Here is a 16,888-nt window from a genome sequence, read left to right as displayed (position 1 = left end):
CAAAAGCATGATGATAACAGAGAACCATATTTTCAACCAAAACACCTTACGTACAGACTTATACAAACAATAGTTTAAAAAGGGAGGGTCACTGAGGGAAAAAGAGAACTACCATTGGGTTGAGTCAGCAGAATAAAAGGTGAGACATGGTAACACTGATGTTGATGACAATGCCATTTTACAACCTAATAAAAGGTTTTCAACAGACATACTATGAAGTTCATGGAAATGACTTAACGGTAAGTTGGCATCTCCTATTATTACAGCAGTGTTATGTCAAATACACCAGGGAAAAGTGTTGAAATTAAATTATAGTTGTAAGCATATTTTAATATTTACGGTAATCTTACAACATTTCTTATAACGTTGAATATTATTGTTGACAAAACAAATGTTTATTGCTCTGCAATGCAAATATGTGAACATGTATCCACATTGCCCGATGTGGTACCTTTCTTCTCTTGCTAGATCACTGCTACAGTAGTTTCATAACAAAGACGAGCAGAAATAATGGCAGCCATCGTAACAGGGCTCATCCCAATCCTCCGCACGGCAGTGGACACCACTACCACCTATAAGTGCCGCTCGCTGTGGTTTGGCTTCCTCTGCATGCGCTTGGTGGTTCTGTTTGTGGCCGAGATGCCCTGGTTCAAGCTGGACGCGGACTTCAGCTGTAACACCACCCAGGACTTGTGCACCCGAGGCTGCTTCAATCAACACTTTGACAAGCCTGTCATGGTGGCCTGGAACTTCTTCTTCATCCTCCTCGTCATGTCTGTTCTCCTCATGGAGCTCTTTGCCTCCCACCTCCGCTCCGCTGCCCAGAAGAGGAGCTCCCGGCAGAGGAATACTACGGGGGAGTTGGAGGCCCAGGGGAAGAGTGTCAGTGTGGGTGAATCTGAACCCCCAGGGAAGATGGTGATTGACCTCCACAAAGACAGTGGCACTGTGGGCTTCTACCTGCTCAGCACCGTGCTGCGTATTATGGTGGAGGTCTGGTTTGTCTATGTGCTTCTGTCCTGGAACCTACCTAAAGTAGATGAAGGACCATTCAAGTGTAAGTCAGCTATCTGCCCAGAGATACATATTTGCTTGGTGAGGGCGGCACCAGAGAAACGTATGTCTATCTATGCTTTAGCCTCTGTTTCAGGCCTGGTCATTGTAACTTCCGTCTTGTTCTGTTTGTACTCTATTTTCCACTACCTCTGTAAATTTTGAGACTGCAGGGAACCCACACTGGACCTTTTTAACTATAAATGTCTAATGTGTAGGTGTAACATTGGATTTACGGTTTTCTTTTTTTTATCATGGGTCATGTTTGTGCCAGCTTAAAAGGCTAATAATGCTAAATAATCTGTCCTCAGTTTTTACTGTTCAAACGATGCTTATGGGTGTAGAAACACCTATCTGATGGTGTGTCTGAGTCAGGCATTTGTAGTGCTTTCTGGTCAGGGTGAAAATACATGCTAAGCTAGAGAGGGAGTGTTACAGTGCCTTCAGAAAGTATTCACACCACTTGACTTTTTCCACGTTTTGTTGTGTTACAGCCTGAATTTGAAATGGATTAAATTTAGATTTTTTTTGTCACTGGCCTAAACACAATACCTCATAATATCGAAGTGAAATTATGTTTTTAAAATTTGACAAATGAATTAAATATTAAAAGCTGAAATGTCTTGAGTCAATTTGTACTCAACCCCCTTGTTAGGGCAAGTCTAAATATGTGCAGGCGTAAAATTTTGATTGGCAAGTCACATAAGTTGCATGGACTCACTTTGTGTGCAATAATAGTGTTTAACATAATTTTTCAATGACCACCTCATCTCTGTACCCCACACATTCAATTATCTGTAATGTCCCTCAGTCGAGCAGTGAATTTCAAACACAGATTCAACCACAAAGACCAGGGATGTTTTCCAATGCCTCGCAAAGAAGGGCACTTATTGGTAGATGGGTCAAAATAAAAAAAGCAGACAATGAATATCTCTTTGAGCATGAAGTTATTAATTACACTTTGGATGGTGTCAATACACCCAGTCACTACAAAGATCCAGGCATCCTTCCTAACTCAGTTGCCGGAGAGGAAGGAAACCGCTCAGGGATATCACCATGAGGCCAAAGGTGACTTTAAAACAGTTACAGATTGAATTGCTGTGATCGGAGAAAACTGAGGATGGATCAACAACGTTGTAGTTACTCCACAATACTACCCTAATTGACAGAGGGAAAATAAGGAAGAAGGAAGGAAGCCTGTACAGAGTACAAATATTCAAAAACATGCATCCTGTTTGCAACAAGGCACTAACGTAATACAGCAAAAGAGATTGGCAAAGCCATTCACTTTTTGTCCTAAATACAAAGTGTTAGAGTGCATTCGTATTCAGACCCCTTGACTTTCTCTATATTTTGTTTCCTTACAGCCTTATTCTGAAATTGATTAAATAAAACATTTTCTCATCAATCTACACACAATACCCCATAATGACAAAGCGAAAACAGGCTTTTTGAATATTTAACAAATGTAAAAAAACAAAAAACAGAAATACCTTATTTCATAAGTATTTAGACCCACTCAACATTGAACTCAGGTGCATCCTGTTTCCATTGATCATCCTTGAGCTGTTTCTACAACTTGATTGGAGTCCACCTGTGGTAAATTCAATTGATTGAACATGATTTGGAAAGGCACACACCTGTCTATACAAGGTCTCACAGTTGACAGTGCATGTCAGAGCAAAAAACAAGCCATAAGGTTGAAGGAATTGTCCGTAGAGCTCCGAGACAAGATTGTGTTGAGGCACAGATCTGGGGAAGGGTACCAAAACATTTCTCTAGCATTGAAGGTCCCCAAGAACACAATGGCTTCCATCATTCTTAAATGGAAGAAGAGGGAGGAGGGCCTTGGTCAGGGAGGTGACCAAGAACCTGATGGTCACTCTGACAGAGCTCCAGAGTTCCTTTGTGGAGATAGGAGAACTTTCCAGAAGGACAACCATCTCTGCAGCACTCCACCAATCAGGCCTTTATGTTAGAGAGGCCAGGCAGAAACCATTCCTCTGTAAAAGGCAGATGACAGACCGCTTAGAGTTTGCCAAAAGGCACCTAAATGACTCTCTGACCATGAGAAACAAGATTCTCTGGTCTGATGAAACCAAGATTGAACTCTTTCGCCTAAATGCCAATTGTCATGTCTGGAGGAAACCTGCCACCATCCCTACAGTGAAGCATGGTGGTGGCAGCATCATGCTGTGGGGATGTTTTTCAGGGGCAGGAACTGGAAGACTAGTCAGGCTTGAGGGAAAGATGAACGGAGCAAAGTACAGAGAGATCCTTGATGAAAACCTGTTTCCGAGCGCTCAGGAACTCAGACTGGGGCGAAGGTTCACCTTCCAACAGGACAATTACCCTAAGCACACAGCCAAGACAACGTAGGAGTGGCTTCGGGACAAGTCTCTGAATGTCCTTGAGTGGCCCAGCCAGAGCCTGGACTTGGAACCCGATCAAACATCTCTGGAAAGACCTGAAAATAGCTGTGCAGCAACGCTCCCCATCCAACCTGATAGCTTGAGAGGATCTGTAGAGAAGAATGGGAGAAACTCCCTAAATACAGGTGTGCCAAGCTTGTAGCGTCCTACACAAGAAGACTCAAGGCTGTAATTGCTGCAAAAGGTGCTTCAACAAAGTACTAAGTAAAGGGTCTGCTTTCCACCAGACACTGGGAGATGAATTCACCTTTCAGCAGGACAATAACCTGAAACACAACACCAAATCTACACTGGAGTTGTTTACCAAGAAGAAAGTGAATGTTCCTTCTATGACAAGACCTGAAAATGGTTGTCTAACAATCATCAACGACCAATTTGACAGAGCTTGAAGAATTTTGAAAAGAATAATGGGCAAATGTTGCACAATCCAGGTATGGAAAGCTCTTAGAGTTACCCAGAAAGATTCACAGCTGTAATCGCTGCCAAAGGAGCTTCGGCAAAGTATTGACTCAGGGGTGTGAATACTTATGTAAATTAGATATGTATTTGTTTCATTTTCAAGACATCTGCAACATTTTCTAAGAACATGTTTTCAGTTTGTCATTATGGGGTATTGTGCGTAGATGGGTAATATCGAATGAATACATTTTGAGTGTAACACAACAAATTGTGGGATAAGTCAAGGGGATAAGTCAACTACATTCTGAAGGCACTGTTGGTACAAACCCATTTCACTTGCTACGTGCCATCGCAGTTCTGACATGACGTTCTGACAGTGTGCATAGATAAGAACAGGAGCAAGCTTTTATTATTTATTTGGAAAAGTTGTTTTTACAAATAGAATGAACAAGTACAATATTGACAGTTAATGCTATTTTAAATAATATATCTCCAGATGTAGCATTTTTGTTAGATACATTAATTAGTCAGACTTGTGCATAAATAGGCCTCCCCAGAAGTCAGTAGAACTTGAACAACTTCCAAGGATATCAGGCATAGCCAGTAGCTACCAATCAGTGTTGGTGCTTTTCCTTCAGTGAAATAGGCCTCCTGTTGCTGTTCTTCATGCTGTACAGCAGTGCAGCACCCATGTCCGTTAGAGACTGAAGCGAAGAGAGATATGAAGGAGGGAGATTAGCAGGGGAGACCAGTGGAAGTTAGGGGGCATATTTGGATAGGAGCTTGAGATTGCGAAGGTAAAATAGCATGATTTGTGTATCTGAATTGTACGCTAGATATTACCATAGAGGCAATTGTAGTCTGGGTGAAAATATGTTGTAATGTTCATATCAGGGTTCTATATCGATGGATATGTTTTACATTACCTGCAGTGTATCAGAACATATGGATTGTCTCTAAGATGGAAAAAAAAACATTGACAATTAGTCTTCAATTACTAAACAGAATGCATTAACCTGTTAGGGCTAGGGGGCAGTATTGACACGGCTGGATAAAAAAACATACCCGATTTAATCTGGTTACCACTCCTACCCAGTAACTAGAATATGCATATACTTATTACATATGGATAGAAAACACCCTAAATTTTCTAAAACTGTTTGAATGGTGTCTGTGAGTATAACAGAACTCATTTGGCAGGCAAAACCCTGAGACATTTTCTGACAGGAAGTGGATACCTGATGTGTTGTATTACCTTTAAACCTATCCCATTGAAAAACACAGGGGCTGAGGAATATTTTGGCACTTCCTATTGCTTCCACTAGATGTCACCAGCCTTTACAAAGTGTTTTGAGTCTTCTGGAGGGAGATCTGACCGAACAAGAGCCATGGAACGATGATGGCCCATTAGACACCTGGCGCGCGAGTTCATATTGGGTACCCTCGTTCCAATACGTTATAAAAGAGTATGCATTCGTCCACCTTGAATATTATTCATGTTCTGGTTAAAAAAGGCCCTAATGATTTATGCTATACAACGTTTGACATGTTTGAACGAACGGAAATATATTTTTTCCCCTCGTTCATGACGAGAAGTCCGGCTGGCTTAGATCATGTGCTAACAAGACGGAGATTTTTGGACATAAATGATGAGCTTTTTTGAACAAAACTACATTCGTTATGGACCTGTGATACCTGGAAGTGACATCTGATGAAGAGAATCAAAGGTAATGGATTATTTACATAGTATTTTCGATTTTAGATCTCCCCAACATGACGTCTAGTCTGTATCGCAACGCGTATTTTTCTGGGCGCAGTGCTCAGATTATTGCAAAGTGTGATTTCCCAGTAAGGTTATTTTTAAATCTGGCAAGTTGATTGCGTTCAAGAGATGTAAATCTATAATTCTTTAAATGACAATATAATATTTTACCAATGTTTTCTAACTTTAATTATTTAATTTGTGACGCTGACTTGACTGCCGGTTATTGGAGGGAAACGATTTCCTCAACATCAATGCCATAGTAAAACGCTGTTTTTGGATATAAATATAAACTTGATAGAACTAAAAATGCATGCATTGTCTAACATAATGTCCTAGGAGTGTCATCTGATGGAGATTGTAAAAGGTTAGTGCATCATTTTAGCTGGTTTTATGGTTTTGGTGACCCTGTCTTTGAATTGACAAAACATTACACACAACTCTTGTAAATGTACTGTCCTAACATACTCTAAATTTATGCTTTCGCCGTAAAACCTTTTTGAAATCGTAAAACGTGGTTAGATTAAGGAGATGTTTATCTTTCAAAGGGTGTAAAATAGTTGTATGTTTGAAAAATTTGAATTTTGACATTTATTTGGATTCAAATTTGCCGCTCTTGAAATGCACCTGCTGTTGATGGAGTGCACCACAGGTGGCACGCTAGCGTCCCACCTAGCCCATAGAGGTTTGCACCAGCATCTTACACAGTTTCTCTTTCACAATCGTCTCAATACTGCACACACAGACCTACCCTTGTGTAGTTTTGTAGGCTGTTGTGTATAGGGTCCATGGTTTTAAGCCATTTTGAATAAATCATTTTGTCTTCTGCACTTCTATCATACTCTCTGAAAAGGTAACAAAAGACAAGCATGTTGTCACGTATACATGAATACAAGTTGACAAATGCCTATGAACAGCAGAATTGACCAGCCAACACACAAGCACAAACGTGCGCATGCTCATACACACATTCGCACGCTCGCTCACCCACACACACAAAAACAGGCCTTGTTCACTCATGTGAATCCGGCTGTCAGTCTCACTCACTAATTAGCGCCCATTCTGAGGCTCTGCCTCCACACACACACACACGTTTTGCTGTCCGTCAACCTTCTCACTAAATCATTCACTCACAGGGCTCTCTCCATCAGTTCCCTCTGTGTCTCCCCCTCACTCTTTGCGTCTTGGAAGCGGCCCCTGACAGCTAGAGCGGCGCTGGCCTGGGATGAGTTGAGCTGAATGATGGCTAGAAACAGAGAGGAGAGAACCACTGAGCTGAGAGAGAGAGAGGAGAGAGGGTTACAGTGTTAGGTTACTATCATGACTCCTAACATGGTTGTCATCATCATTATTCTCCTATCAAATTGTTTTGCAAATGGAGTGGATTGTGATGTCTAAACACATTTCTATAATTTTTTTACTTTAACTAGTCTTTCTGGTAGATAAACTGTTAACAAAAGGCATTTCTGAATTCACATGTCATGAATGCTGGAAACCGCTTGAGTGAGTTTTGGACGTGTCCCATTACCTGTCATCCGTCACCTCTTTATCAGCAGTCAGTACTCTGAGCATACTGTGTCCATCCTTCTGTCTGTATCTCAGCTGCAGCTGAACAGACACACGGCCACCTGCCACTGGGGCTGACACTAAACGTCAGGGAAAGAAAAAAAGATTACAAATGTATTCCTCTGTGAACTTGGTCCCCAATCCTTAAATCTTTGACTGGTCCTCCTCCTCATGCCTCTGTTCTCACCCTCTCCCTGTGAGCCGTGTTGCCTCGCTCCAAACTGAAAGGTGATTTCTGTGTCTGATGCCACATTGCCCACCTCTCTGGTCACCCTGTTCCCAGCCTCTCTCTCTCCTTTCACACACCTGGTGGAAGAGCGAATGAAGGCGAGAGATGAAGCCCTTTTCCAGTCAAATCAGGGATCTCTGTTCAAATGTGTCGCTGGTGTGACAGTGCTAGATTTGCCATTTACAATTCAGGATTGTCAATTCACCCCAAAAAATGATTGAGGATGAGCATGCAACTGGGGTTCCTAAGCATTTACACCACTTAATGTTAAATACTGATGGTGACGTACTTACACATTATGAATGCATTATACATATACAAACATCTACCCACACACATATACTATATTTGAAAATACACATGAATATACAGATGTTTAATTCAATACTTACAGAGTTGGGGGGAGCAGCAAAGTGACACTACAGTGTGTCGCTATCGTCGCGTTCTCTATAATCTCCTCAAATTCAGTGTATAGTTCATGTGGACTTGCTATCACCACCTAGGGGGAAAGGATGACACGTACAGTACCATATTAAAAGACACATATTGAACAATGGACTATGATCACATACGGGCCAAATAGGATTGTAGCTCAATGACACACACAGCACAAAGGAGAGTAATGCAAGATTATTTATTGTATCATATACCTTTCCTCTTGTGCGGTCTGCTAGTCTCCCCAGCTCATCGAGTCTGCAGTCTGTCCCCTCGATAGCCAACACTGATACTGTCACCCTAGGAGAGAAAGGGTTACATACTGTAAGCGCTTGCTTATAATATTCAATAACTGAAAATCACTTATGTTAACACCTAAAAGGCTATCAACATGGTCTGTAGGAAAATGAGCTATTTCAAGGTAAAATAGGTTCTCCACTGTGATGCTCAAATAGAAGTGAACATGTAGCTAGTGAAGACAGTACAGAGTTGCACCGACCCCTGGCTAGCAGCGTACTCCCCCAGGTCGTGGTAGAAGATAGTGGAGGAGAGGCAAGGTCGAGCATCAGTGCCCTCCACCTCCAGATTCCCCAGGTCTGTGTTGGCCTTTCCATCTGTGCAGATGATCACCTGGGAAGAGGGCAATACATTCTATTGGTACTACATCATAAACAAAACAGATACAGTATGTATTCAGAGCACTGGAAGTATGGGACTGACTGACCTTTGACCCTGGTTGCCGAGAAGCCATCGCTATGGCTACAAGAGAAGCCGGACCTAAAGCCGTGGCACCACTCTCAGACAATCTTTTAATGAAAAGAGGAAGTGACAACATACCGTTATTTAATTAAATTATTACTTCATTGGACCAGTTTGAATGAGTCCATGGCTTATTTGCTCTTGGACCACATGGGCCCTTGAATTAAAATGTAGAGTTTGTTTTTATTGCCCCTTTCAACATCACCCTAGAATCTCTCTCTGTAGACAGTCCCTGGTCCTGGAGAGGGGTGGTGGGCTGGGAAAGCTGAATGCTGCTTCCTTAAGGTATTCACCGTCAATCAACTCCGCACCCAGCAAAAAACGTGAGGTGAACTCGTCATATCCATGCAGAGTCACCTGTCAAGACAAACATCAGTGGATGATCTTAAGATGCAGATCAAAACAACTTCAGATTTACACCCAACTATTGGACGATTGAATCCAAATCAGTGAATTTGGAATGTCACACACAAAACATAGATTTGATACCTACAGCGCCCCCCCCCAAAAAAAAAAAGTTTAGGGAAAAGAGCATGAAAACACACTTTCATTAGATATGAGAAATGGGTGTAATATTGAACCTGATTGTTGAACGTGATGAGTCCTACTCGCATGTGTGGTTGTGTTTCACTCAGCTTCCGAACACTCTGTAACATTGCTTCCTGAACAAACTGGTTTAAAATCCGCATTGGTGTTATCATTACCAGCATGTACACAACCACAAACCACGATCAATTCTAGCAAAGCAAATGATTGTGAATCTGCCACTGCATATTTCATTAACTGGTAGTTACTACGATCATCACAATATCTCACAAATGTAGCCACTTATGCTCATTTAAATAATCAAAGATGGTTGACCTGAAGACGTGACCTGTAGATTGGCTGTTTTCCTTCCAACACCTGGCACAACGAAAAAGAGAGAATTTCACTGCTCATCTCAATCTCCCAAAGAGGGTTGTAGTCAGTATATACTGTGGCCAGTATAATGGTCAGAAATACAGCTTCAACCAGCACTGAATGGGAAACTACTTAAAACAGAAAAATATGGATTTTACGGAACAAAATTGATTATAGAGGTATCCCTATCACATTTATTCTAATCTAACCGTACAGAGCCTGGGGAAAACACTAACAAATAACACTAATGGTCTTGTGTTCAAACCTGGGAGGTGATACTCATGGACGCTGAGATGTCGATACAGAACAGGAGCAGTGTGTCTGTAAGGGTCAGGGCCTTGTCACCAGGGGTCAACAGAAAGACACTGTCCTGGCAACCGAGACAGGTGGCAGATGAGGAGGTAGGTGGTTCCAATGATGACTGGCAAAAATAACAGACATTCACCTGTAGAGCAACAGAGGGATGATGGAAATGCAGTTGTTTGAAAGAAATTGTACCTTCAGTAGTCATTAATTACAATAAGTAGTAGGTATAGCTTCATTGAGATTGAGTGTAGGGCTACCACTATTGTTGAATAATTTGGAAGGCATGAAGTTAGAATCATAATAGTGATTACCGCTTGACTACTGTGATTATTTTTTATCATATTGCGTAGGATTCATGTTCAAGAGAGTGTAAAAGGTCAAACTACCACATTGTCATACAAGGAGTCCAGCACAGAGCCACACTGGGAGCAGCAGGTGGGCTCTCCCTCTATGGTGAACACTGTGATTGGACACACGTTGGTCAACACAGACAAGCGAGTTAGACTGTGACATACCGAGAGACAGTATAAAAGTCAGGAGTATCACACAGAGAGACAGTGAAAAGTCAGGTCAAAGACATTGAGTATCATATACCAAACATTATCTCAGAACGATAGCAGGAATAGTCCACTAACCGTTTTCCTCTGATATCAGCTTCCCCAAACTGACTAGGATCACATTTGGATTCCCCACCAATGGTTCCCTTGATCCTGTGTAGTAAATGGTCATTAGTAGTTGCAATTGTGTTTTGTATCTTTATTTATGACGCCTCATTTTTGCTTTTCAATGAAGAATTATCTGATGAACTGTGAAGATACTGTATACTAATGGATGTCCATAATGAAACAGGATTTACTGGAGGATGAAAAGGAAGACTTCGAGGAGGAGAAAGAATCAGGCAACAGAACTAGGTATTCTGGACAGGACCTCATAAAGGAAGGTCTTGGTGGCAAGGCTGGAGCTAGAAGTAGAGAGAATCATGTTTTTCAACTCTGGTTGTAGTCATAATCTTCATCACATCTTTATCATCACATGCAAGACTGCTTGTTTTGTTGGCATCTTAAGATGTGAATTGCATGAATGGTGGTATGGTCTGACAATACTAGCTTTGAGCCTAACAATGAATGTCTCTTGACAGGACATTAACCAGTCACCTGACTTCTGTGCAGATCCACTGCTGCTGGTGGTGTTTGGATGCTTCATCTCTTCCCCACTGCCTTCTGGGATATTGTATGAGTAGTCTGGATCCCATGGATAACTCCCAATGTCTGGTTCCTCCTTTGGAATGTCATAGGTCAGCCTCTGGCTATTGGAAGGGAGAAGGGAAGGTGGGCCTGGGATTGGCTGGAGGCAAGCAGGCGATTGAGATCGCATGAATGGGGGGAGCAGAGCTGGGGAAGGTGGAAATGGACACAATGTTAGCCACAATCTCAAGAGTTCATTCGTGACTTTTGAGACACTGAAATTGAACTGTATATCCTAAAAATGACATTATACATTGAATTCCCCAGTACACTGATGCTAGGCAAACCTGTCCATTGAGCTGTTTGAGATGTGAGCTGTTGGGGCAAGCCTGGAACATCCCCTCCTTGTCTAAGATGGAAGGCTGAATTCTCATACAATGGCAAGGGGTTGGGAGCTGTCTTCACCTCACCATTTTTAAAACATTTCTCAGTGATTCTCTGTTCTGGAGAGTGGTGTTGTTTTTGTAGTTCTGGGGAGGGTGCTGGAGGGGGAGGGGGAGGACTGCGGGGACGGATTCTGTTTGGGGGAGGAAGGAGAGCTGGGAGAGATGAGAGACAGAACATTGTTAATGTTAATGTCTACTACACAAGATTCATTAATGAACTGGCAGGACAGTGTTTGGGCAGCAACGGGCATTCGGACAGGACGGGACATTCACTGACAGGGCATTCACTGACAGGACATTCACTGACAGGGCATTCACTGACAGGACATTCACTGACAGGGCATTCACTGACAGGGCATTCACTGACAGGGCATTCACTGACAGGACATTCACTGACAGGACATTCACTGACAGGACATTCACTAACAGGACATTCACTGACAGGACGGTGTTTGAGCAGAACGGGCATTCGGACAATGTTAGCAAGATTTCATTTGAAGTGTGTCTGAAAAATTATAACTCACCTGAACGTTTAACTGCAATTGGGGGTTTCGTTTGGACTTCCTTCTGATAGGTTGATGGAGGGACATAAACAAACCCACAGGCAAACTCCATTGGTGGTCCTACCACCTAAGCAGGGATAATCAACTAGATTCAGCCACAGGCCAATGATCAGGATGCAGGAACATAATTACAAATAATTTGTACACTGTAAATTGACTGCAAGAAGACCAAACAGATATGATATTTGACTAAAACATAATAATTTCAAACCTTACTTACATTTGTATATGATCACATACATCTCTATTATGCGTGTAAAAACTTTGGAACTTGGAGCTGATTTGCTGGTGTTTTTACAGTCTTTTATGTCCAACAATAACAAAAATCCCCTCAGCAGCCTTCACTGAGATATACATATATACAGTACCAGTCAAAACTTTGGACACACCTAGTCATTCAAGGGTTTTTCTCCATTGTAGAATAATAGTGAAGACATCAAAACTATAAAATAACACATATGGAATCATGTAGTAATCAAAAAAGTCTAAAACAAATCAAAATATAGCCATCAATAAAAAACAAACCAAAACACACAAAAAACACTTTCACTTCACTTTTCCCCCCTACTTTGCACACTCTTGGCATTCTCTCAACCAGTTTCATAAGGTAGTCACCTGGAATGCATTTCAATTAACAGGTGTGCCTTGTTAAAAGTTCATTTGTGTAATTTATTTCCTTCTTAATGCATTTGAGCCAATCAGTTGTGTTGTGACAAGGTATGGGGTGGTATACAGCACTATTTGTTAAGTCCCTATTATGGCAAGAACAGCTCAAATAAGCAAAGAGAAACGACAGTCCGTCATTACTTCAAGACATGTAGGTCAGTCAGTTTCTTCAAGTGCAGTTGCAAAAATTATCAAGCACTATGATGAAACTGGCTCTCATGAGGACTGCCACAGGAAAGGAAGACCCAGAGTTACTTCTGCTGCAGAGGATAAGTTCATTAGAGTTAACTAGGTGAACGGATGATCTGCGCATGTGTGGTTCCCACAATGAAGCATGGAGGAGGAGGTGTGATGGTGTGTGGGTGCTTTGCTGGTGACAATGTTGGGATTTATTTAGAATTCAAGGGACACTTAACCAGCATGGCTACCACATCATTCTGTAGCGATACACCATCCCATCTGGTTTGCGATTAGTGGGACTATAACTTGTTTTTCAACAGGACAATGACCCAAAACACACCTCCAGGCTGTGTAAGGGCTATTTGACCAAGAAGGAGAGCGATGGAGTGCTGCATCAGATGATCTGGCCTGCACAATCACCTGACATCAACTGAATTCAGATGAGTTGGACCACAGAGTGAAGGAAAAGCAGCCAGTAAGTGCTCAGCCTATGTGGGAACTCCTTCAAGACTGTTGGAAAAGCATTCCTTATGAAGCTGGTTGAGAGAATGCCAAGAGTGTGCAAAGCTGTCATCAAGGCAAAGGGTGGCTACTTTGAAGAATCTCAAATATAAAATACATTTTGATTTGTTCAACACTTATTTGGTAATATCATGATTCCATATGTGTTATTTCATAGTTTTGATGTCTTTGGCAGCAATTACAGCTGTAAGTATTTCTGGGTAAGTCTCTAAGAGCTCTGCACACCTGGATTGCACAATATTTGCACAATGTTATTAAAAAAATTCTTCATGTTCTGTCGAGTTGATTATCGATCGTTGCTAGACAACTCTTTTCAAGTCTTGCCAAAGATTTTGAGACGATTTAAGTCAAAACTATAACTCGGCCACTCAAGAACATTCAATGTCATCTTGGTATGAAACTCCAGTATATATTTGGCCTTGTGTTTTAGGTTATTGTCCTGCTGAAAGGTGAATTTGTCTCCCTGTGTCTGTTGGAAAGCAGACTGAACCAGGTTTTCCTCTAGGATTTTTCCTGTGCTTAGCTCTATTCCGTTTATTTTTATCCAAAAAAACTCCCTAGTCCTTGCCAATGACAAGCATACTCTTAAAATGATGCAGCCACGGCCATGCTAGAAAATATGAAGAGTGGTACTCAGTGATGTGTTGTGTTGGATTTGTCCCAAACATAATGCTTTGTATTCAGGACATAAAGTTAATTTCTTTGCCACATATTTTGTAGTTTTACTTTAGCGCCTAATTGCAAACAGGATGCACATTTTGGAATATTTTTTATTCAGTACAGGCTTCCTTTTTTTCACTCTGTCAATTAGGTTACTATTGTGGAGTAACTACAATGTTGATCCATCCTCAGATTTCTCCTATCACAGCCATTAAACTGTGTAACTGTTTTAAAGTCACCATTGGCGGTTTCCTTCCTCTCTGGCAACTGAGTTAGGAAGGACGCCTGTATCTTTATAGCGACTGGTTTTATTGATACACCATCCAAAGTGTAATGAATAACTTTACCATGCCTTGGTTTTTGTTGTTGAATCTGTGTTTGAAGTTCAATGCTCGACTGACGGACCTTACAGATAATTGTATGTGTGGGGTACAGGGATGAGGTAGTCATTAAAAAATCATGTTGAACTCTATTATTGCCTCCCGAGTGACGCAGCGGTCTAAGGCACTGCATTGCAGTGCATTGCAGAGGTGTCACTACAGACCCGGGTTCGATCCCAGGGTGTGTCACAGCAGGCCATGACCGGGAGACCCATGAAGTGTCGCACAAGGGGAGGGTTTGGACGGCCAGGATTTCTTCGTCCCATTGCGCTCTAGCAAATCCTTGTGGCAGACCGGGCGCCTGCAAGCTGAATCCGGTCACCAGCTGGATGGTGTTTCCTCTGACACATTGGTGTGGCTGGTTTCCAGGTTAAGTGAGCAGTGTGTCAAGAAGGAGTGGCAGGGTCGAGTTTCGGAGGACGCATGGCCCTTGACCTTTGTCTCTCCCGAGTCCGTAGGGGAGTTGCAGCGATGGGACAAGACTGTAACTACCAATTGGATGTCATGAAATTGAGGAGAAAAAGGGGTAAAAGTAAAAAAAACGTTTTTACTCTTAATGCACACAGAATGAGTCCATGCAACTTATTATATGACTTGTTAATCAATTTTTTACTCCTGAACTTATTTAGGCTTGCCATAACAAAGTGGTTGAATACTTATTGACTCAAGATCTTTCAGCTTTTCATTTTTTTTATTAATTTGTAAAACTCTTGAAAAACATAATTCCGCTTTAACATTATGGTGTATTGTGTGTAAGCCAGTGACAAAATATCTCAATTTAATCCATTTTAAATTCAGGCTGTAACACAACAAAATGTGGGAAAAGTGAAAAGGTGTTAATACTTTCTGAAGGTACTATATATACAGAAAACTTGGGGTGCCAAATAAAATCATAGCGGGCCAAATTTGGCCACCGGGCCGCCAGTTGGGGTTCCTAACCTAAGGTAAGAACATGGACATTAAAACACATCAAACCAGTCACCAGGATGTAGACACTTCTATCACATTGTCAAACTCTTATTTCTAAGCCTTTGTATGTCATTGTGATCTTGAATAAGTCTTAATTTATTGCATCCGGTGCAAACAATTTACAATTAGATTACAACACTGATGCAAACACACCCATAGGATTATGGACTTCAGTCCCTGACAATGCTATCACTGTCCATGTAGTAGTACCAGTCAAGCTCCAGAAGATATATTGGTAATTACTGTGTAACACAGTAACTAATGTTAACACAGCTCTGTGGAAAGAATGGTCAAGTACAGGATAAGATACATTGACATTGCATTCAATGAGAGCTTAATCCGTCATACAAATGAGTCTTACTTACGTATGCAAAGCCTTGTGAACAGTGACGGTTCAAACTTGAGTTAATCCCAGTCTGAAGTGTTAGGAGTGAGTGAGTGATGACATCACTCATTCTCTATTATAATGTAAAAAAAACCTGTTTAACAAGTTTGTCCAATGGAGTGTATACATAATGTAACATGGAATGGAAACAAACACACACACAGCACTGTGCACAGTCAGTGTAGAGATTGCAGTGGACATTGTGTTGTTCCACCTTGTGAATATTCATGTTTGTAAAAGTTTATGTTCAGGGAGGGAATCAGCACAGATCAGACAGGTTTGAACATTGACACAACACATACAGCACCAATCAAAAGTTTGGACACCTCATTCCAGGGTTTTTCTTAATTTTTTGTATTTTCTCCATTGTAGAATAATAATGAAGACATCAAAACTATGAAAAAACACATATGGAATCATGTAGTAACCAAAAAAGTGTTAAAAATATATTTTATATTTGAGATTCTTCAAAGTAGCCGCCTTGATTACAGCTTTGCACAATCTTGGCATTCACTCAACCAGCTTCACAAGGTAGTCACCTGGAATGCATTTCAATGAACAGGTGTGCCTTGTTAAAAGTTCATTTGTGGAATTTATTTCCTTCTTAATGTGTTTGAGCCAATCAGTTGTGTTGTGACAAGGTAGGGGTTATATACAGAAGATAGCCCTATTTGGTAAAAGACCAAGTCCATATTATGGCAAGAACAGCTCAAATAAGCAAAGAGAAACAACAGTCCATCGTTACTTTAAGACATGAAGGTCAGTCAATACAGAACATGTCAAGAATTTTAGAAAGTTTCTTCAAGTGCAGTCGCAAAAACCATCAAGCGCTATAATGAAACTGGCTCTCATGAGGACTGCCACAGGAAAGGAAGACCCAGAGTTATACCTCTGCTGCAGAAGATAAGTTCATTAGAGTTACCAGCCTCAGAAATTGCAGCCCAAATAAGTAACTGACACATCTCAACATCAACTGGTCAGAGGAGACTGCGTGAATCCAGCCTTCGTGGTCAAATTGCTGCAAAGAAACCAGTACTAAAGGACACCAATAACATCAACTTTTTCACATTACACTTTTTTGTTGGGGCAGGA

At 41.4% G+C, this 16,888-nt stretch overlaps 2 protein-coding genes across 2 annotated transcripts; one reads left to right on the top strand and one right to left on the bottom strand.

Moving 5' to 3' along the window:
* Positions 1-215: 215 nt before the first annotated feature.
* On the top strand, positions 216-1,669 carry gjz1 (gap junction protein zeta 1). The gene is given in 2 exon segments (NM_001146638.2): positions 216-239; positions 469-1,669. A coding segment is annotated over 1 exon segment (708 nt). The 5' UTR covers positions 216-239; positions 469-510; the 3' UTR covers positions 1,219-1,669.
* Positions 1,670-4,286: 2,617 nt separating this feature from the next.
* Positions 4,287-15,831, bottom strand: LOC106579237 (circularly permutated Ras protein 1). Its single transcript, XM_014158955.3, has 21 exons — positions 15,777-15,831; positions 11,996-12,101; positions 11,496-11,624; positions 10,996-11,232; positions 10,698-10,802; positions 10,477-10,551; positions 10,228-10,301; positions 9,801-9,980; positions 9,497-9,538; positions 9,217-9,306; positions 8,841-8,992; positions 8,601-8,682; positions 8,376-8,506; positions 8,092-8,176; positions 7,834-7,940; positions 7,400-7,518; positions 7,175-7,292; positions 6,781-6,921; positions 6,398-6,491; positions 4,811-4,840; positions 4,287-4,588 (listed from the first exon to the last, which is right to left on the bottom strand). Exons 2-21 carry the CDS (start codon positions 12,084-12,086, stop codon positions 4,499-4,501), a joined length of 2,172 nt encoding a protein of 723 aa, XP_014014430.2. The 5' UTR covers positions 12,087-12,101; positions 15,777-15,831; the 3' UTR covers positions 4,287-4,498.
* Positions 15,832-16,888: the final 1,057 nt, after the last annotated feature.

This window comes from Salmo salar, chromosome 19 (assembly GCF_965601325.2).
Source record: "Salmo salar chromosome 19, fSalSal1, whole genome shotgun sequence".
Lineage (NCBI taxonomy): Eukaryota > Metazoa > Chordata > Actinopteri > Salmoniformes > Salmonidae > Salmo > Salmo salar.
The sequence above is the reverse complement of the archived record's forward strand: the minus strand, read 5'-3'. Positions and strand labels throughout refer to the sequence as shown.

Bases quoted from the DNA above. Each gene is read 5' to 3' on its own strand.
- LOC106579237 (XM_014158955.3), bottom strand. From the start codon at position 12,086: ATGGAGTTTGCCTGTGGGTTTGTTTATGTCCCTCCATCAACCTATCAG. The intron at 10,552-10,697 runs GTAAATCCTGTT...TTTACTACACAG, and splicing joins GTCTTCCTTTTCATCCTCCA to GATCAAGGGAACCATTGGTG. The intron at 8,683-8,840 runs GTGATGTTGAAA...TTTCATTAAAAG, and splicing joins CTACAGAGAGAGATTCTAGG to ATTGTCTGAGAGTGGTGCCA.